Source organism: Panthera onca, chromosome D1, assembly GCF_046562875.1.
Source record: "Panthera onca isolate mPanOnc1 chromosome D1, mPanOnc1 haplotype 2, whole genome shotgun sequence".
Classification (NCBI taxonomy): domain Eukaryota; kingdom Metazoa; phylum Chordata; class Mammalia; order Carnivora; family Felidae; genus Panthera; species Panthera onca.
Genome location: NC_138348.1, coordinates 45,432,702 through 45,454,767, shown reverse-complemented (window position 1 = coordinate 45,454,767; position 22,066 = coordinate 45,432,702). Strand labels below are relative to the sequence as shown.

The following is a 22,066-nucleotide window of genomic DNA, read 5'->3' as shown; positions in this document are numbered from 1 at the left end:
TTATTTACAACAGAGTCAATTATCCACCAAGAATATATAAGAACCAACTGAAAAACTATTAGAAATAAAGAGAATCCTGTTAGATGGCTAAATACAAATGTACAAAATTCAGTAGTTTTCTCATATGTTAGCAGTTAGAAAATTTAAACATATTTTACACACAACAAAAATACAAAATATCAAAAAATAAAGAGCAGAAATAAAAATAAAACTTGAGGCCCCTGGGTGGCTCAGTCAGTTAAGTGTCTGACTTCAGCTCAGGTCATGATCTCGCGGTTTGTGGGTTCGAGCCTGGGTCAGGCTCTGTGCTGACAGCTCACAGCCTGGAGCCTGCTTCGGATTCTGTGTTTCCCTCTCTGCCCCTCCCCCGCTTGTACTCGCGCGTGCGCTCGCTCTCTCTCAAAAATAAGTAAAATGTAAAAAAAAATTTTTTTAAAGAAATAAAAATAAAACTTAGTAAATAGCAGTTGGAGGAGACGGTACAGTAAATATGTTATCTTCTAAAACATTAACTTCAAATAATTCCAATGAAAAACTTAAAATATTTTATTTTTTGATTGTTTTTAATGTTTATTTTTGAGACAGAGTGCAAGCAGAGGAGGGGCAAAGACAGAAGGGGGAACACAGAATCCGAAGCAGGCTCCAGGCTCTGAGCTGTCAGCACAGAGCCTAATGCTGCAAGATGGTGACCTGAGCCGAAGTTGGACGCTTAACAGACTGAGCCACCCAGGCGCCCCTTCACTTAAAATATTTTAAATAATTGTTTTTTGGGGCGCCTGGGTGGCTCAGTCGGTTAAGCGCCCGACTTCAGCTCAGGTCACGATCTCACAGTCCGTGAGTTCGAGCCCCGCGTCGGGCTCTGGGCTAATGGCTCAGAGCCTGGAGCCTGCTTCTGATTCTGTGTCTCCCTCTCTCTCTGCCCCTCCCCCGTTCATGCTCTGTCTCTCTCTGTCTCAAAAATAAATAAACATTAAAAAAAAAAAAATTTTTTTTTAAATAAAAATAAATAAATAAATAAATAAATAAATAATTGTTTTTTAATATCTACAACAGACATAGGTCAGATTTGAGTCTGAGGCTGAAGATTACATAGAGAGGAAAAGACTAATGGTACTAGAGAAGATGACAAGAATTGGAATAGGGTCCTAAAAAATGCATGAGGGAGGGGCGCCTGGGTGGTGCAGTCGGTTAAGCGTCTGACTTCAGCCAGGTCACGATCTCGCGGTCCGTGAGTTCGAGCCCTGCGTCGGGCTCTGGGCTGATGGCTCGGAGCCTGGAGCCTGTTTCCGATTCTGTGTCTCCCTCTCTCTCTGCCCCTCCCCCGTTCATGCTCTGTCTCTCTCTGTCCCAAAAATAAATAAAAAACGTTGAAAAAAAATTTAAAAAAAAAAAAATGCATGAGGGATAAAATAATTTACTTATTTGGCAAATGTTTATTGAGTCCTTCCTTACCATGTGTTAGGCACTATGGACACAAGCTGGAAAGGTACAGTCCCTACCCTCAAGTTCAAACTGGTTTAATGCTACAAACTAAAAAAAATAGAGCAAGACAGAGAGAGAGAAAGAACACAGTCACTCTTGTCATTTAGGTGTCTCTCTGTTTCCATGACTCCATAACTAGGCTCTACCTCTGATTTCCCTTTCTCAATAGCTTTGATATAACTTTAGTTTTTTAGCCTTTGGTTGCAGTCCCATTGTGTCCTACCTACAGTGTCTTTCTTCTTGGGCCCTCCGAACTGGTGCTTTATTCAAACTTTAAATTTCATTTTCCATACCACTTTTACCCACGGATACTATATTTTCATTTCTTTTAGCCCTGGGCTTTCATTCCTGAGTTCAGCTGTGGTTTTCAAACCCTTATGTGGATTACAGTGTTTGCCTGAGAAGATGGACACTGAAGAAATTTACAGCATAGTTGGGGAGCTACTATTTGCCATAGAGTTCCTTCACTATATGGTAAGTTCTATGACAGAAGATTAAGAAGTCAGTTCCTTCCTGTACTAATCTGAACATACAATTCCTTCTGTCTGGAACATACTTTCTTTTCCCCTTCCTCCAGAAAGTTTCCTTAAGCCTCCACTCCTGAGTTAGGTACGGCTCCTATATTCTCATTTAGTACTCTATTATTTCTCTAACACCATAATATAATTTACTTGTCTGTCTTCCCCACAATACTACAAGCATCATGAAAGCAGGGACTCTGTCTTTTTTTTGTTGCCTTTCATATACCTAATATTTGGTATAAACTATGTGTTCAATAAAAATGCAGAAAATGACTGATAAGCCATTAAATAAGTTGTTATTAAAACATATTTGCTAATATAATTATTCACAATATACTTCCATGTAAAAATACTACAAAATAGCATGTACAATATGATACAATATTTTTTAAATTTACTTTTATTTCCTAATTTTGCTATCTTTTTTAAAAGGAAACCTTTATAATACTATGTGTCAAGCACTATTCATTTCATCTTCACAGCAACCCTGTGAAATAAGTAATATTATTGTCTCCATTTTAAAGATGAGGGAACTAAAAAACAAAGTTTTAAATAATTTGTCCAAAAAACCCAGGACTCTCTATTCAATAAACATTTAGTATTTGTATGGTTTTAAGTTAAGAGAGACAGACATCTTAGTGTAAAGTGCCATTCCAGTATACAGTTAAGACACATCTTAGCAGGAAAAAATGCAGTTTTGACTCAAGCCTACACCTACACTATCCTTTTATGTTTTTAAAAGGCCATTTTGTCTCTTCAAATTCTGTATAGTTTTAATAAAGTCTAAGAGAATCTCTACATTTTAAAAAACGTGTATTACAAATACTCTAGAAACAGTTACAAATAATTATTTAAAAGCCAAAAGTCTAGAAAAACCATTTGGCATGTATTTTACATAAAGACTCTTACCTTTAATTCCATAACAAATAAATGAGACTTAACAGTGATGACAAGGTCTATGTCCAAAGGATTACAAAACCAAATCCACATCATTTTTTTATCTGACAGTCACCAAAATTCAACATCTAATTATATGAAATGAAATTAAAAATGTTCCCATGAATAAAAACCACAGGACGTGAACTAAAAAATCTGTAATTATAATAATGCTCATGGTTTAGTAAAAACATTTTTCAAGATGTGAAAAAACAAACTTTGGTTGTGTTTACACATGTATGCTCTACCCGTCCAACTATCTGACTTTAAACTTTTAAATATCATTTATAGAGAAATGGACTCAGACATGGACCAGCCACTTTGTCTCAACCTACTGATATTTTTATGGAGACTTTTTAAAGAATTTTTGGCAATAATAAAGTGGTACTTAGGGAAAAACTTAATAAGGCCACATATTTTCAATGAGAGCTTAACTAAGTATGAAAAAAAAATAGCTATATTAAAGCATACAGTAGGTGCCTTAAATTTCTAAATAATATTTCCATTCCCAGTTTCTAACACACTAAACTTTTGAGAAGGTATGCCAAGCTAGTGTTGAGTTTAGGTTAATCAGGTAAAGATAACCATAAGGCTGAGATTAACAAGGTTATAACCATGCATAGGAAACTTTTTAAATGGCTTTCCACCGTATATAGGATAAAAATATAAGAACATGAGTTTGGATTTAAAGACTTTCCATAATGTGGTCCATTTATTTATTCCCATCTCCTTCTGGTACTGATACAAAGTCTCTGCTCCAACTAGTTGTTTTCAAAATATATCTTTTGCATCTTTATTCCAAAAATTTCAACATTAGAGTCACCTCCCTACTCTACTCTTTCTAAGTTATTCCTATTTATTCTTTACTACCTGCTTCTTCTGAACTCTTTCTCAATCCTTCTAGCCCACAATAACCTCTCCTGAACTTCTTCAACCACCTAACATCCAAGTCAACATCTGAAAATTCTCCTATTCTATTTTAACCTTTCTGTGTATTATCACCCTTCCTCACCCCACCCCAGGCATGGCATAACAATGAGAGGGAGGGATGTTGTGGAGGTAGTGAGGGGAAAATATCAATCAAAAAGTTAGGATTTCCAAAGTTCTAGACTGCTCTGAGGCTGTTTGATGTTCTCAAAGTGACTTAGCCCTTTGTATGAACTGAGGGTTAAGTATCCAGTTTAAGATATGTAATGACAAATACTGTTTTTGAGAATTATTTTTATCTTCCACAGGGGCTTAAGATATTATTTCACATGCAAAGTACAAATATAATTAAATTTTTGGTTGATGTGATCTGAAGAGTGAAGCCAAATACCGTACTTGACCAAAGCCAGGGTTCCCAAGCTGGAAGATAAAGAGTTGCAACAAAAGACAGAGACAGGGATCAAGGAGGAAATCTGGGAGAGTCTATCAAATAATAAATACATGCATACATAAATATATACATAAAATTTCTAAAAAGTTTTGGAAAATTGCACAAGATCTTGTAAAGATCTCTGTAGACTTCCACAAATCATCTTGATGGTATTAGAATGCTTTATAATCCAATTAAATATTTGATGCCTAGGTAAATAGCACTATTTCAGGCTTTTCATTCCAATACTGTAACTCTGCAAACCACTTACACAAAAAACATCATACTTACTGAGATCTCTACATTTAATAGTACTATATTCAAAAGAAATACAAAGATAGTCGCATGCTTCTCTCAGTTCAGGAATAGATATGCCATCAGGACAACGGATTATTCCTGTTTTGTAGTAATCCTACAAAAAAAGTAAAGAATGCATAAAACATCTAGAGCACAAGGTGTCCAAAACCTTTTTATTAAAATTAAGCTGGCAGCATTTTCAAAAACAGTGGAGCTCTGAGATTTCTGAACTGTGGAATTTTAAAGTTAGATGGGACCTCAGTTCATCTAACCACTTCTTCATTTTACCAATATGAAAACTTGAGTTCACTGACTCACCCAGTCATACGATTATTTAATAGCAGAGGAAAGATTAGAACCCAGGTCTCCCCATTAATGATGCATTTCTTCTCTCTACTGTATCATGCCAATTCACATGTATTTTCCCCTCTGCAAGTTATTTTTCTATGTAACTATCATCAAATTTTTAAACTTTTTTTAAAAAAGAAAGGTAAGGGGCATCTGGGTGGCTCAGTTGGTTAAGTATCTGGCTTCAGCTCAGGTAATGATCTCTTGGTTTGTGAGTTCAAGCTCTGCATCAGACTCTGCACTATCAGTGCAGATTCTCTCTCTGTCTCCCTCCCCTCTCCCTCTTTCCCAAAATAAATAAACTGAAAAAAAAAAAAAAAGTTAAGTGACAGATTTTAAGTTACCTTCAATATTACCTAGAAAATTGAGCAAAATTTATGGTTAATAAAGAACTTAAAAGTCATATCCAAATATTAAAATATATAAACAGAATGCACAGTTAGATATTCTTCCAAATACTATTCTTTGGTGTGTCCAATTTTATGATGAACAATCACTAGCCCTCATTTCTAAAATCTACTTGAAAAGTTGTTAAGGGTTAGCCCCCAAACTTCTTGTCACCTCTACTTGGAGGGTCAAGTGGAATTGTAAGCACTTATCCCCCAAATCAAGATCTTCCCCCCACCCTCCATCAAGCTTCCTTGGGGTTCTGAGCCACAATAACGCACTTAATAAAGCTGCTACACCAGTGGAAGCAAGATGTCTTCTGGTACTTGTCCAAGTACTAACAACCCAATCAAGATCAATTTCTTTTCCTATCTTGTACCTCAGGATCCCCCTGCCTACTTTCCCTAAAATTATTTCAGGAAACCGTATTTTCAGACTGTGGCATAAACTGTCACACACTATAAATCAAATCTTTATCACTAATTTGAAATTATAAGAAGGGACTCTAATACTAATTCAAATATTCATCAAAAGAAAAGGTGAAAATCTCAAAACAAGGTTTAAAATGAAGATGCTAACAACTACATTTTGGAGATGACTTTTACATGTTCATAACTGTCCACAGTGCCAGCTATGTGCAATAAAATATTAAAATTCATATAGTCTCATTCATTCTCAGGTAGCAAAAAATGATCAACTTATTGTATTTAAGAGAATTAGGAAGGGAGGAGTAATATGACTCCAGAAGTATTATCACTAAACCCTTGAAAGAACTGCCTATTTATACCTAAGAGGTAAATCATCCCCTGTCCTATCTGTGCAAAAGTCATAAAATTCATTTATTTGTGTCGTATTACCTTTATGTACTAAAATAAAAATAAATGAAATGGTATTTTTTTAAAACAATATTCTGCATACAGATATACAAATCGAACTCTGCTTCCAGTCCAAGTACCTACCAAAAAGAGGTTATGTGATTTAGCAAATACACGTAAGAAACAAGCACTCACCAGAATAGCTCGAAACACAGTGGAGCCAATTCCCTCTGCCACTTCATACTCTCCCTTCTCATTGGGACGTGTAAAATTATGTTCTCTGCCAGATCCAAACATCCTATGATGATAAATAATTGAGAAATGTAACAAACACGATACTTCCTTCAGAGGGAAAATTTATTTCATGTACATAAGTAAAAAGGAATTAAAATTTATCAGATTAGTTCAAAACATTCTTTATTTTTATTTTTGACAGAGAAAGAGAAAGCATGCACACAAGCAGGGAAGCGGGGGGGGGGGGGGGGGAGAGAGAGAGAGAGAGAGAGAGAGAGAGAGGGAGGGAGGGAGGGAGAGAGAGAATCCCAAGCAGACTCCATGCTGTCAACACAGAGCCCTGATGCGGGGCTTGATCCCACAAACTGTAAGATCATGACCTGAGCTGAAACAAAGAGTCGGACACTTAACCAACTGAGCCATTGAGGTAGAGGTGCCCCTACCTCAAAAATTCTTATCAGCAATTTATTCTGGCAAATGTAACAAATGAAGAAATAGTAAAAGTACTTCCTTTCTGATGGGAGGGAACAAGAGTATAGATTCCCTATAAGCAAACAAAATCAAATGATAAAATTCTGAAGCTAAAGAAGTTTCCAGCTCCTGCTTCTCAGGGGGAAAAAAAAAATCCATCAATCAATCAATCAGTCTAGGGGGAAAGATGATTTTTATAATAATCTTACCAGAAAGAAAAAGAAAAAGCAAACCATGTTATCTATGCCTTCTCCTTAAGACTGCTGCCTTCTTCACTGCAAAGTTAATGCTGTAGTGCAGCACATACAGGAAAAAGGAAGATGAGGCTGTTTCACTTTTCATAATTTTCACTATAAATCTAAGAAATATCACTCGGAATTCTTACACTTGCATCTTAGAACTGAAAAAAACAGCAATCAAATGCTCAGGTAGAGAGGAAGGAAGAAGTTAAGAGATGAATGAAAAGTTTAAACAAATGAGTAAAAAGCTCTTAATATTAATTTTTACATAAGAAAATACCAATTTCTATTTTTTCAAGTAATACTCTTGGCCCTTTAACAGTAACTATTTTGACAAGAGGCAACTTGCAGAATATGTTCTTTGAAATTTTCCCAATTTAAAAATTGTGATTAAAGGACGTTGAACCTCAGAATTCCATGATACCATTGTTCCTAAAGTAAACATGGCTGAGTATTCCACTCAACAATTTCCCAATTTAAATGGTTTCCTCTTTTATTATAACACAGAAATCTATGAAAAGCAAAGCTTTTTCATTTCAAAGTTTCCAAAAGAATGCCAACTGCTTTTTATAGTTCCCATGAATATTAATTTTCATTAATTACTCAACTGACATTGGAAAAGATGACTTCACTGATCTAAAAAAAAAAAAAAAAAAGACAACAGTCTTTCAGGAATCAAATGTCATGTAATTTTCTCAAAGACTTGAAATAAAAATAAACTTAATTTTTAAGTAATCTCTACACCCAATGTGGGGCTTGAACTTATAACACCGAGATCCCATGCTCTATAGCCTAAGCCAGCCAGGTGTCCCTTAAATACTTGAATTTTTTTTACAAAAGCAGAACACAGATCAATCTGGATACACACACACACACATATGCACATACACACACATGTTGTTGGGCTTTGTTTTTTCTTTTTTTAAAAAATGTAGCATAACAAATGAAGCAAAATTTCAAATATCTACTTTTTAAGTGTGTTTCTTTAAAGTTTAGGTAAAAATAAAAAGTATTAATAGTGTCAAGTCATCCTCCTGACACCTCCCATCAATAATATCCCTTTGTGGGGTGCCTGGGTGGCTCAGTCGGTTAAGCGGCCAACTTCGGCTCAGGTCATGATCTCACGGTCCGTGAGTTTGAGCCCCACGTCGGGCTCTGTGCTGACAGCTCAGAGCCTGGCGGCTGTTTTAAATTTTTTTTTTTTTAATGTTTATTTATTTTTAAGACAGAGAGAGACAGAGCATGAACGGGGGAGGGTCAGAGAGAGGGAGACACAGAATCTGAAACAGGCTCCAGGCTCTGAGCTGTCAGCACAGTGCCCGACGCGGGGCTCAAACTCACGGACCGCGAGATCATGACCTGAGCCGAAGTCGGCCACCCAACCGACTGAGCCACCCAGGCACCCCTGGCGCCTGTTTTAGATTCTGTGTCTCCCTCTCTCTGACCCTCCCCTGTTCATGCTCTGTCTCTCCCTGTCTCAAAAATAAATAAAACATTAAAAAAAAAAGTTTAAAAAAAAAAAATAATACCCCTTTGTGCTGCTAAAAATACATAAAAGCCATAATTATTTTTTTCCTGAGAGATATAAAGTCTAATTGCCAATGTTAAAAGGAGCATTTATTTGAAAATGTAGTGTCATACGTTAGCTTTTATTCTATACGCAGAGATACTAAGAAATCACACATACACATACACACAGACACATTCTAAATAGTTGGTTCCTCATATGCGACCTAGAAAAAAAAAACAAGTTTTTTCTACATGTTAACTTCTATTCCATTTATATCCTCTTTCTTTTTATACTTGAGTGAATAGAAAAAGATACTAATTTTACAATGAAAAGGTATTTGATCCTAGTTTAGGACACGTTGAAAAATCAAGTGTATATTGACTGTATCATTCTTAAGACTGCAGTTCCCACAACTACAAACTACGTTAATCTTTACTCTGAACCAGCAAAGATTTGAGGATGGCTAGTACCTCTCCTTCATTCTACTAACTACTTGTTAATAATGTTTCTTTTTTTTAAGTATCTACATCAAACTGACAATTTATGCTGACTTTTCAGATAACCAAACTGGTGGGTTTTTTTCTTTAAACAATGCTGATGCCTGCTATATTTGGTGGTTGAATTTGGGAGCCCCCAGGTGAAGAAAGCACATTATTTCTGTTAAATTTACCTTGTCACATACACTTTAAGGTTTTCGGCTGTGCAGATCGTTTGGGACCCTATCTTCATTAACTAATATATGCATTTGTTTTTCCTGCTGATACAGCAAAGATGGTTAGAAATAAAACTAAGTTCAAGAGGTGCCTGGGTGGCTCAGTCGGTTAAGCATCTGACTCTTGGTTTCAGCTCAGGTCATGATCTCATCATTTGTGGGATCAAGCCCCACGTCGGGCTTCGCTTCTGCCTGTTTGGGATTCTCTCTCTGCCCCTCCCCACCCACACTCCCTCTCAAAATAAATAAAAAATAAAAATGAACTAAAAAAAAAAAACTTAAGTTTAAGATCTGGCTCTACCACTTTCTAGTTGTATTAACTTGAACACTTTATTTAACCTCCAAAGCTCAGTTCATCTGTACCAACAGCAATGTTACATTCCAAGAAAGAATTACTATAAAACATAAATAAATAAAATAATGTGAAAGTGCTTTATAATACTACAAAGAACGGCAATAATACAAACCTGCCCAACATTGTATTTGGCTGTGCAGTAAAAATGGATGGGTCTACAACAAATCTAGTGTTATCCACTATCAGTGTTACTCGTTCCGACGTTCTTACATTCCGAGCTCCTTCTTTTGCATTTTCATATACAAACACCATCTCCCCAGATGTCTTACAGCTACCATCTGAACTTGACTGACTACTGTTTCTGCTGCTGTTCCCGGCACTGCTACTAGAACCATTTGGAGATGCCTTCTGAGGACGAGGACTGCTTGGACGAGAGGAACTGTGGTCTTTTTCTCGTTCTGAAAGAAAGATGTTTAAAAAAGCTATGCAAATTGTCCTCTAAAAAATTCAAAATCCACATATAGCTTCTAAAAATCCTGATGTAGAAAAGTTGTTTTAAATCACACTATTTCTCCTTTTTGATTTCAAGTAATATTTCCACAGAACACCATAAATATTATTTCCCAGAAATAAAACCTAAAACATCAAAATGTTTTCTAAATTAATTGTTGTAGATTTTTTTTAAAGATGTACTGATGGCTAATGCTGACCCAGACCAATCAAAATTAAGGGAAATTTTATGATATTATTGTAAATATACAGAAACCCAAGAACAGAATAGTCTTCCAACTCAAATAACTAAGCAATGAAAGCTAGTAAATGATTAATAAAAATACCAATTTTAACTGTCCTAAATTCTAAAAGTATTAGTACTATTCTGAGAACACAAAGTACAAACTTAGGACTCTCACTATGTTAATGAGAGCATTACCAAACTAGTAATTTATCTCACAAAAGCAAGGTCCCAAAGGAAGAAAAAAAGTCACTAAGGACACAGAAAGTATTTGTATTTTTCAAATGACTTTTAATGTCTCCCAAATAAAATGGCTTCAACAGCTGATGCTATAACTTTTGCTTGAATAAAAGTACTGCCACAAATTTTATAGGACCATATGATTACTATCTATAATTTTAATTAGGTAGGAAATAGTGTTAAAATTCAGAAGATACTCTTTAGCTGTTCTAATATTCTACAAAGGGAAAATTAAAACTAAGATTAGATTCTGTGGTAAATTCCCTTTAGAGGCTAGATAACTAAACTTTAAAGGTGACCTAAAAATGTACCTCCATCTCATCAGATTCATCAGCTTCTGCCAAATTCCTCCATGACTCAGGCTACTTAGAACACTCTGTACAGCTTTACTGATTATATAATTAGGTTGGCTATATCTCCAGAGATATTCTGACACCTCCATTTTATTGCCTATTTCCAGAATGCTGGTAGCATCCCAAAAGCAAAATTTGCTGAATAAAATCATTTATTACACCCTCCTATTCTCTTCCCAGGTAATGAACTTAGCATACAACAACTTATTTATACTTGTGTTGATTTCTGGCTTATCAGTGCTAGTTTGACTTTAAGGACCTACTTTGATATTGATATGATAACTTCTCTGTATAATTAGGCCCTAAGATGAACGATTTTGATTTATAACAATCAAAAACAGGGGTGGTTGGCTCAGTTGGTTAAGCATCTGACTTCAGCTCAGGTCATTATCTCACAATTAGTGAGTTCAGGGCCCCGCTGACAGCTCAGAGCCTAGAGCCTAGAGCCTGATTTGGATTCTGTCTCTCCCTCTCTCTTTGCCACTCCCCTGCTCGCACTGTCTCTCTCAAAAATGAATAAGCATTAAAAAAAAATTTTGGAACAATCAAAAACAACCTCAAATATTAAGTCAAGGTATTAAATGTGCCCCTTCCCCAGAGGCAAATGAAAATCAGCATGCTTGGGGCGCCTGGGTGGCTCAGTCGGTTAAGCGTCCGACTTCGGCTCAGGTCACGATCTCGCGGTCCGTGGGTTCGAGCCCTGCGTCGGGCTCTGGGCTGATGGCTCAGAGCCTGCAGCCAGCTTCCGATTCTGTGTCTCCCGCTCTCTCTGACCCTCCCCCGTTCATGCTCTGTCTCTGTCTCAAAAATAAACAAACTTAAGAAAAAAAAATTTTTTTAAATAAAAAAAAAATAAGAAAATCAGCATGCTCAGACTGCTTACGCACCTCTGCTTCAGACTGGTGCATGCATTATAGTCACACAATGTATTTACCTCAAGTATAATAATGTTCATTTATAGTAATAAGTAGGAAGAAAAAGACCTGAGCTACTTGTCAAGAAAACAAAACACTTCACACCTTCTTTTTCATCTTGTTTTTTGAATTAAAAATTCTGTCAAAATTCAAAATAAATTACATGATGGTTATTCTAGCTTTTACTTCCTTTTCTAGCATGATTAACCAAGAATTACTATCAATAGTTTACTACAATTTAAAAAAATAAACCACTGCCATGTATCTCATAAGATAAAAATCAATTTGAAAGATTTAAAAAATCTACTTATCACAGTTTTAAAGCCTTTTTAAAATCACTTTTTAGAAGACTGTCCTAGATTCTTTAAAAAAAATTCATTTTTAAGTCTCATTTAATAAACTGATCTTTTCATAGCAAGAAGCTAAGTTTAAATAGAAGCAACTGAATAGAAGTTAATTTTACCTTGAAGTACTACGCACAATTCACTGTCATTACTGCTTTAACAAGGTAACTGCATGCTTATAAAAACGTCAGGAAGGTTAGTGAATTTTACATACCAACATGGTGCTGTCGTGTTGGAGAAGTAACATTTCTAATGCAAGGAGTGAGCTGAGATTCCGTTCTTTCATGAGATGAATCTCGCGATCTGTCACTTGACCTTCTTCTATCTCTTGATCGTTCATGTCCCCCACTAGCACCATGTAGACTCATTTTGGTGTGGTCAACAACTCCTTTAGCAACACGTGCGGGAGTACTAATAAGTCAGAAAACAAAATTAACCATAAAAGTAGAACGTAAGATTACAAATGCTTTTAAAGAAAAAAGCAATTAACATAAAACTACTACTATTTTGAAGTGTAAGAATCAAATGCTACTTTACAATTCTGAAATGCAATTTACCTTAAACTTGTAGGTTTTATAAATTCTGAAACATTGTATCTTTAAAGATCATATAATCCAATTCAGTTTTTTTAAGAATGACAAAACTAAAGCCCAGAAATGTTCATTAACTTTTGAGTTAGTATAGTAGTAATAGTAGTCGACACCACCGACATCTCCTAAATATTGTTCAAATACTTTGCTCTCTTTGATTTGGGGGATGGGGAGGTGGAGCAAGAACACCAGCTTCTGGAACTCTTAAAAAAATGAGGTATGGGACAAAGTAATTGGTTTCCTAGCCAAATAAAATATGTCTACATGCTAACTTTAATCAGCTAATTTTGATTTTGACTAACTCTTCATAATTTTTCAAAATCATTTCTCTAAAAACTTTACTATGCTATGTAAAGTCACAGAATTGAAAATTTTAAAACATCTTAGGTAAATCTGCTCATGAGAAGTGAATAACTGAGAATGATGATTAATGTGGTTGACAGAATTCAGTAACAAAATTATTTATAAACTTGTATGTACTATGTGCACAATGCTATAAAGAAGCACCCTCAAGGAACTTATGATTTAAGTGTAGCAGTAATACATGAACATGTAGAAATTTAAACAAGAGTTATTTCAAATTTCACATGTAAAATGGCTAAATATATCTCAAATATTTAATAAACAAGTTACAGATAATAAATGCTTTAAGATCTCAGAAGAATAAGACATCACTATAAAGTTAAACACTGGTGAACCAAGGTGCTGGCAAATAAAATTTTAATAATCAAAATACATTGCAGGTAGGAAAACTGACAGAACAGAGCCAGACCTAATTAATATACTGGAAATTTACCATCTTAGCATATATCATGGTTCATGGTTTAAAAATACTACAGTTTGTTATAAACAAAAATAGAAGAAACTTCACAGCTTTAGAGAAATACAGACTTAGAATCGATTTGTACTTGAATACTTAATTGCTCAACGTTGTTGAATATTACTTAACATTTTGAAACCTTAGCTTCCTCATGTGTAAAATACAGGTTCGATTTACTCTGTAGACTTAATATAAGGATTAAAAGAAGTATAAGCAAGCTACCAGCAATGTACCTGCACAAAAGAATCACACATTAAATACTAGTTTAGTTAGGACCGATGAAGATATTAAAGTTCACTTATGAGACTGCTCAGTCACGAGATATTTAGTAGATATGCTAGTAACACTGTAACTCAAGCCTTTTGATTCATTCCAGGGCCCCCTCCATAATATTACCCTGCACTCCGTCACTGAAACCACACTAATTAAAATTTAATCTTCTTGATTTCATTTTAAATTCCATAGTGCTTCAGGGTCATCTCCTCTGTTGGCCTATTACCTATAATTCTTTGTTATTTTAGTGGTTTCTTTCATTATGAAAATCAGTCATCACCTCATTGTAACAGACTACAAAGATAAAAGATAAGGCCAATTTTTGCATTTACCCTAAGAGTTACTTGTAGGAAAATAAAGACAACCTATCACCCTTTGTCAGTTGTCTTTCATAAACCTATAGAAAAAATAAAAAATTGTACTACCACCTTCTTTCAATGAAAGAGATCAGAGTAGGATTGCATCTTTGAAACGTATTTTTTCTTCGAATAGAAAATATTCTACTGCATTCATGGTAAAAACCTTAGAGTAGAAACAATGGACTTTCTGGTTTATGTCCTAAAGTAGGAAAAAGAAAGCAATCTACAATAACGGAAGGATTATATATTGAAAAAATTAACTCCTCAAATTATTCTAGCAGTTAAGTTTTAAATGTGTCAAGAAGCACATTTTCAAAATATGAATCTAACTGATAATCTAATGGATATGGTATATACAACAACTACAACTAAGGCAAATGCAGGACAAATTTCAGTTTGAGCAAGGGCCAAGCAGACTGATTAATTGAAAAAACGTTTCCACCAGACATCCCTGTAACTGAAACATTAAATACTACTAAGCATTCTGCTAAAATACTGGCTTTGCTTCTAAACTGTATAGATTTTAAATAAATACAAAAGTTGTCATAATACACTTCCATTCTTTCTTTTCATTCCCAAGTGGAATGTACTCTGAATCAGATCTTCAAAACCAGATGTCATGGAAGACTAATGATGTCCTACTTTATTTAATTAAATAATTTTAGATCAGAAAAGCACTCCAAGGGCAAAAATAATTAACATGTGTAAAAGAAAATGAGGACAAGCAAGTTCAGAGGGGATAAGTCTGCTTCATGCTGCATTTAAAAGAGTTGGAGATATGTGACTGACATCTATTTCTAGTCAAGACAAAATAACAAGGACTGCATTTACTTTCCTATCTGGAAAAATAACCGAAATGGATAAAATATATAAAACAATGGTTCGCAAGACACAGCATATCAGCAAAGAAAGAGTGATCCCTGAAAGATCAAAAACAAAGGAGATAACTGCTCCAAATTACGGTCTTCGAGTTTCCAGGGGCACCTGGGTGGCTCAGTTGGTTAAGCATCTGACTCTTGATTTCGGCTCAGGGCATGACCTCAAGGTTCATGAAATCGAGCCCCACAGTGGGCTCACTCTGACAGTACAGAGACTGCTTGGGATTCTCCCTGCCTCTCTCTGCCCCTTCCCTGTTAACACAGTCTCTGTTTCTCTCAAAATAAATACACTTTAATAAGTAAATAAATGAATAAAAAATAAAGGGGGGGAATGAATTTTCAGGCAAACACACAAAGATGAATGAATTCATCATGAGCAGACCTGCATTATTAAGAAGAGTTATAGGAAGCCTGTTAGAAGAAAAAGTAATGCTAGATGAAAATATGAATTTACACAAAGGAATGAAGAACACTGGAAATAATAACTGCCTGGGAAGATATAGGCTTTTTTAATTGTTTAAATCTCTTTAAAGGATTAAACAATAATTGTAATACAGCATGTGGTTTATAGCATACACATATAACTATAATAGCATAGTTTGGGAGGAGAGACACAGAAGTACACTACTGTGGCTCTTAAACCATTTCTTGTGTTCTGTAATATCATTTGAAGATAGGCTAATAAAGATGTGTATTATAAGCCCTAAAGCAACCACTAAAGTAGAGAAATAAAGAATTACAGCTAATAAGCCAACAAAAGAGGAAACAAAACTGTAAAAAAAAAAAAAAAATACAATTAATCTAAAACAGGGCAAAGGAAAAAGGGGGAGGATGGGGACACAAGAACAAATGGGACAAATAGAAAATAAACAGCAAGATGACAGACTTAACCTTAATCATATCTATCATTACATTAAATGTAAGTGGCCCAACCCACAAAAGATTATCATTACACTGGATACATAAGTCAGACCCATCTATATGCTGCCTACATGAAACACACTTTAAATATAAAGCTACAAAGAGGTACAATATTAATGGATAATGAAAGATAAAACATTGTAAACACTAATCAAGAGTAAGCAAAAGTAGCTATGTTAATATCAGACAAAGCAGACCACAGAACAAAGAACATGACCAAGGCATTTCATAAGAATAAAGGAACATATTCATTAAAAGCACATCCCAGGGGTGCCTGAGTGGCTCAGTTAGTTGAGCTTCCAAATCTTGATTTCAGCTCAGGTCATGATCCCAGGTCTATGGGATCAAGCCCCTATGCATTGGACTCCATGCTGGTCATACAGGCTGCTTGGGATTCTCTCTTTCCCTCTGCCCCTCTCCCCCACTCATGCTCTCTCAAAAAATTAAATAAAAAATAAAACAAATAAAAGCATGTCCCAAAAGTCCTTCTGCCTCATAACAGAGCTTCAAGATACATGAAGCAAAAACTACAAATATAAAATTACAAGAACTCCACAATTATGACCAGAGATTTCAATACTCTCCTTCTAATACTTAATGGAGCAAGTAGGCAGAAAATCAGAAACATGAATACAATTTGAACACTAATAACTGCCTTGACCTAATTGACATTTATAGAACATTTAACCCAGTAAGAGCAAAAACTTCATGTGTTTCACATCCACACAAAACATTTACCAAGACAGACTACATTCTGGGCACCAAAACAAGTCTCGATAAATTTAAAAGAATTTAAACACATACAATATGTCCTCTGATTACAATGGAATTAGATTAAAATTTAGTAACAGAACGATATATGGAAATTTCCCAAATATTTGGAAATTACATAACATCTTTTATTTATTTTTTTTTTTATTTTTTTTTTTTTTAATGTTTATTTTTGAGACAGAGACAGAGCATGAACAGGGGAGGGGCAGAGAGAGAGGGAGACACAGAACCGGAAGCAGGCTCCAGGCTCTGGGCCATCAGCCCAGAGCCCGATGCGGGGCTCGAACTCACGGGCCGCGAGATCATGACCTGAGCTGAAGTAAGACGCTTAACCGACTGAGCCACCCAGGCGCCCCTACATAACATCTTTTAAATAACCCATGGGGCAAAGAAGCAAAAGGGAAAATGGAAAATGTTCAAGTAAAAAAACCCCAACATAATCAAAATTTGTAGAATGGCACGACATTATAGCAGTGGTTAGGGAGCAAATTATAGCATTACACGTCTACATTAGAAAAAAAAAAAGAAAGTTCTAAAAAAAAAAAAAAAAAACCACCTCAGTTTCACCTTAAGAAACTCAACAAAACTAGGGGTGCCTGGGTGGCTCAGTTGGTTAAGCATCCAGTTACGGCTCAGGTCATGATTTCATGGTCTGGGGTTTCGAACCCCCTGTCAGGCTCTGTGCTGACAGCCCAGACCTGGACCTGCTTCAGATTCTGTGTCTCCCTCTCTCTCTCTGACCCACCTCTGTTTGTGCTCCACCCCCACCCCTCAAAAATAGTAAATAAACAAACATTTAAAACAAGAAAAAGAAACTAAACAAAGACTAAATCAAACCCAAAGTATAAAAATCAGTAATAAAGCTCAGAGTACAAAGCAGAATTAATAGAACACAGAAAAAGAATAGGTAAAATCAATGAAAACAAAACCTAATTTCTTTGGGGGGGAACAAATTTATAAACCTTTAGCCAGACTGGGAAAAAAATAAGATACAAATTTCGAGTATCAGAAATGAGAAAATTGACATTCTACAAAGGTCACCTATATTTAAAGAGTAATAGAAGAATATTATAAATAACTTTATGCAAATAAATTCATCAACTTTGAAAAACTGCTCAAATTCCAAACTACCAAAACTCACTCCAGAAGAAACAGATAAGGTGCATAGCTCTATTTCTATTACAGAAATTGAATTTGCAGTTAAGAACTTTCCCTCTAAGAAAACTCCAGGCCCAGATGGCTTCACTGACGAACTTCGCCAAGCACTTGAGAGATATAACACTAATACCTACATAAACTCCTCCAGAAAACTGAAGAAAACATATGTCCTAATTCATTCTATGAGGTCAGCATTACCTAGGTACCAAAACCAGACAAAGCCTTACAAGAAAACTAAAAACTGACATCCCTCAGAATATGCATATTTTCAACGAAATTTTAATAAGCCAAATAGAGCAATATATACAAATGTCACATCATGATCTAATGAGATTCATCCTAAAAATGCATGATTGTTTGAATACTCAAAATCAATTACTATGTCAATTATACTTCAATAAAAGACTCTTTCCTCAATCAATATAATTCACCATATTAACAAATTAATGAAGAAAAATCTGTATCTCACTAAACATACAAAATACATTTGGCAAAATACAAAACCCATTCCTGATTAGGGAAAGAAAAAGAAAAACCCACCTCTCAGCAAAAGTAGGACTACAACAGAATTTCATGAACTGGACAAAAGATATTTATGGAAAACCTACAACCAACATCATACTTATACAAAGATGTCCACTCTCACCACTTTTATTCACCAATGTACGAAAGATTCTAGCCAGAGAAATATGCCAAGAAAAAGACATTGAAGGCACACAGATTGGAAAAGAAGTAAAGCCAACCTTATATGCAGACAATATAATCATCGATTGTAGAGTCTAGTACAAAAAGTTACTAGAACTAATGAGTTTATTAACAAGGTTACACAGGGAACCAACCCATGCACAAATGAAAATCTGCGTACAACTTCTGACTCCCCCAAAATTTAATAGCCTACTGTTCACCAAAAGCCTTACCTATAAACAGTTGATTAAAACATATTTTGTATGTTATATGTATATTATAATAAAGTAAGCTAAAGAAAACGTTAAGAAAATCATAAGGAACAGGAAATACATTTACAGCACTGTATGTATACTTATTGAGAAAAACAAAAATCCACGTGTAAGTAGTCCCACACAGTTTAGATCCATGTTGTTCAACGGTCTCTATACTAGCAACAAAATAACCAGAAATTGAAATTTTAAAACAACACTATTTACAATAGAATTAAAAACTTGAAATATATAAGGATAAATCTGACCAAAGATGCCAAAAACTACAAAAACATTGCTGGGAGTAATTTAAAAAGACCTAAATAAATGGAAAAATTTACCATGGTCACAAGTCAAATAATTCAATATTGTTAAGATAGCAATTCTCCCCACAAGTTGATCTACAGATCTTTTTTTTTTTCAATGTATGAAGTTTATTGTCAAATTGGTTTCCATACAACACCCAGTGCTCATCCCATAAGGTGCCCTCCTCAATACCCCTCACCCACCCTCCCCTCCCTCCCACCCCCCATCAACCCTCAGTTTGTTCTCAGTTTTTAAGAGTCTCTTATGCTTTGGCTCTCTCCCACTCAAACCTCTTTTTTTTTTTTTTCCCTGCCCCTCCCCCATGGGTTTCTGTTAAGTTTCTCAGGATCCACATAAGAATGAAACCATATGGTATCTGTCTTTCTCTGTATGGCTTATTTCACTTAGCATAACACTCTCCAGTTCCATCCACGTTGCTACAAAGGGCCATATTTCATTCTTTCACATTGCCACGTAGTACTCCATTGTGTATATAAACCACAATTTCTTTATCCATTCATCAGTTGATGGACATTGAGGCTCTTTCCATAATTTGGCTATTGTTGAGAGTGCTGCTATAAACATTGGGGTACAAGTGCCCCTATGCATCAGTACTCCTGTATCCCTTGGGTAAATTCCTAGCAGTGCTATTGCTGGGTCATAGGGTAGGTCTATTTTTAATTTTCTGAGGAACCTCCACACTGCTTTCCAGAGTGGCTGCACCAATTTGCATTCCCACCAACAGTGCAAGAGGGTTCCCGTTTCTCCACATCCTCTCCAGCATCTATAGTCTCCTGATTCCTTCATTTTGGCCACTCTGACTGGCGTGAGGTGGTATCTGAGTGTGGTTTTGATTTGTATTTCCCTGATGAGGAGCGATGTTGAGCATCTTTTCATGTGCCTGTTGGCCATCCGGATGTCTTCTTTAGAGAAGTGTCTATTCGTGTTTTCTGCCCATTTCTTCACTGGGTTATTTGTTTTGCGGGTATGGAGTTTGGTGAGCTCTTTATAGATTTTGGATACTAGCCCTTTGTCTGATATGTCATTTGCAAATATCTTTTCCCATTCCGTTGGTTGCCTTTTAGTTTTGTTGGTTGTTTGCTGTGCAGAAGCTTTTTATCTTCATAAGGTCCCAGTAGTTCATTTTTGCTTTTAATTCCCTTGCCTTTGGGGATGTGTCAAGTAAGAAATTGCTACGGCTGAGGTGAGAGAGGTCTTTTCCTGCTTTCTCCTCTAGGGTTTTGATGGTTTCCTGTCTCACATTCAGGTCCTTTATCCATTTTGAGTTCATTTTTGTGAATGGTGTAAGAAAGTGGTCTAGTTTCATCCTTCTGCATGTTGCTGTCCAGTTCTCCCAGCACCATTTGTTAAAGAGACTGTCTTTTTTCCATTCTTTCCAAGAATATTTGTCAAAGATCTTTCCAAGATCTATTTGTCAAAGATTAGTTGGCCATACTTTTGTGGGTCTAATTCTGAGGTTTCTATTCTATTCCATTGATCTATGTGTCTGTTTTTGTGCCAATACCATGCTGTCTTGATGATTACAGCTTTGTAGTAGAGGCTAAAGTCTGGGATTGTGATGCCTCCTGCTTTGGTCTTCTTCTTCAAAATTACTTTGGCTATTCAGGGCCTTTTGTGGTTCCATACAAATTTTAGGATTGCTTGTTCTAGCTTCGAGAAGAATGCTGGTGCAATTTTGATTGGGATTGCATTGAATGTATAGATAGCTTTGGGTAGTATTGACATTTTGACAATATTTATTCTTCCAATCCATGAGCACGGAATGTTTTTCCATTTCTTTATATCTTCTTCAATTTCCTTCATAAGCTTTCTATAGTTTTCAGCATACAGATCTTTTACATCTTTGGTTAGATTTATTCCTAGGTATTTTATGCTTCTTGATGCAATTGTGAATGGAATCAGTTTCTTTATTTTTCTTTCTGTTTTCTTTATTTTCTTTCTTTCTGTTGCTTCATTATTAGTGTATAAGAATGAAACTGATTTCTGGACATTGATTTTGTATCCTGCAACTTTGCTAAATTCATGTATCAGTTCTAGCAGACTTCTGGTGGAGTCTGTCAGATTTTCCATGTAAAATACCATGTCATCTGCAAAAAGTGAAAGCTTAACTTCATCTTTGCCAATTTTGATGCCTTTGATTTCCTTTTGTTGTCTGATTGCTGATGCTAGCACTTCCAACACTATGTTAAACAACAGCGGTGAGAGTGGACATCCCTGTCATGTTCCTGATCTCAGGGAAAAAGCTCTCAGTTTTTCCCCATTGAGGATGATGTTAGCTGTGGGATTTTCATAAATGGCTTTTATGATCTTAAATATGTTCCTTCTATCCCGACTTTCTCGAGGGTTTTTATTAAGAAAGGTTGCTGAATTTTGTCAAAGGCCTTTTCTGCATCGATTGACAGGATCATATGGTTCTTATCTTTTCTTTTATTAATGTGATGTATCACATTGATTGATTTGCGAATGTTGAACCAGCCCTGCAGCCCAGGAATGAATCCCACTTGATCATGGTGAATAATTCTTTTTATATGCTGTTGAATTTGATTTGTTAGTATCTTATTGAGAATTTCTGCATCCATATTCTTCAGGGATATTGGCCTATAGTTCTCTTTTTTTACTGGGTCTCTGTCTGGTTTAGGAATCAAAGTAATGCTGGCTTCATAGAATGAGTCTGGAAGTTTTCCTTCCCTTTCTATTTTTTGGAAAGCTTGAGAAGGACAGGTATTATCTCTGCTTTAAATGTCTGGTAGAACTCCCCTGGGAAGCCATCTGGTCCTGGACTCTTATTTGTTGGGAGATTTTTGATGACTGATTCAATTTCTTCACTGGCTATGGGTCTGTTCAAG

At 35.6% G+C, this 22,066-nt stretch overlaps 1 protein-coding gene across 8 annotated transcripts in view; it reads right to left on the bottom strand.

The window, feature by feature from the left end:
- BTBD10 (BTB domain containing 10) overlaps positions 1-22,066 on the bottom strand; it is an 86,331-nt gene that overhangs the window by 12,403 nt on the left and 51,862 nt on the right. For all 8 annotated transcript variants that reach the window (XM_078433245.2, XM_078433249.2, XM_078433241.2 and 5 more), the window contains 4 exons: positions 12,403-12,599; positions 9,777-10,062; positions 6,339-6,441; positions 4,588-4,708 (listed from right to left, as the gene is read on the bottom strand). In XM_078433245.2, coding sequence (XP_078289371.1) covers positions 4,588-4,708; positions 6,339-6,441; positions 9,777-10,062; positions 12,403-12,599 — 707 coding nt within the window. The remainder of the gene's footprint in view (positions 1-4,587; positions 4,709-6,338; positions 6,442-9,776; positions 10,063-12,402; positions 12,600-22,066) is intronic.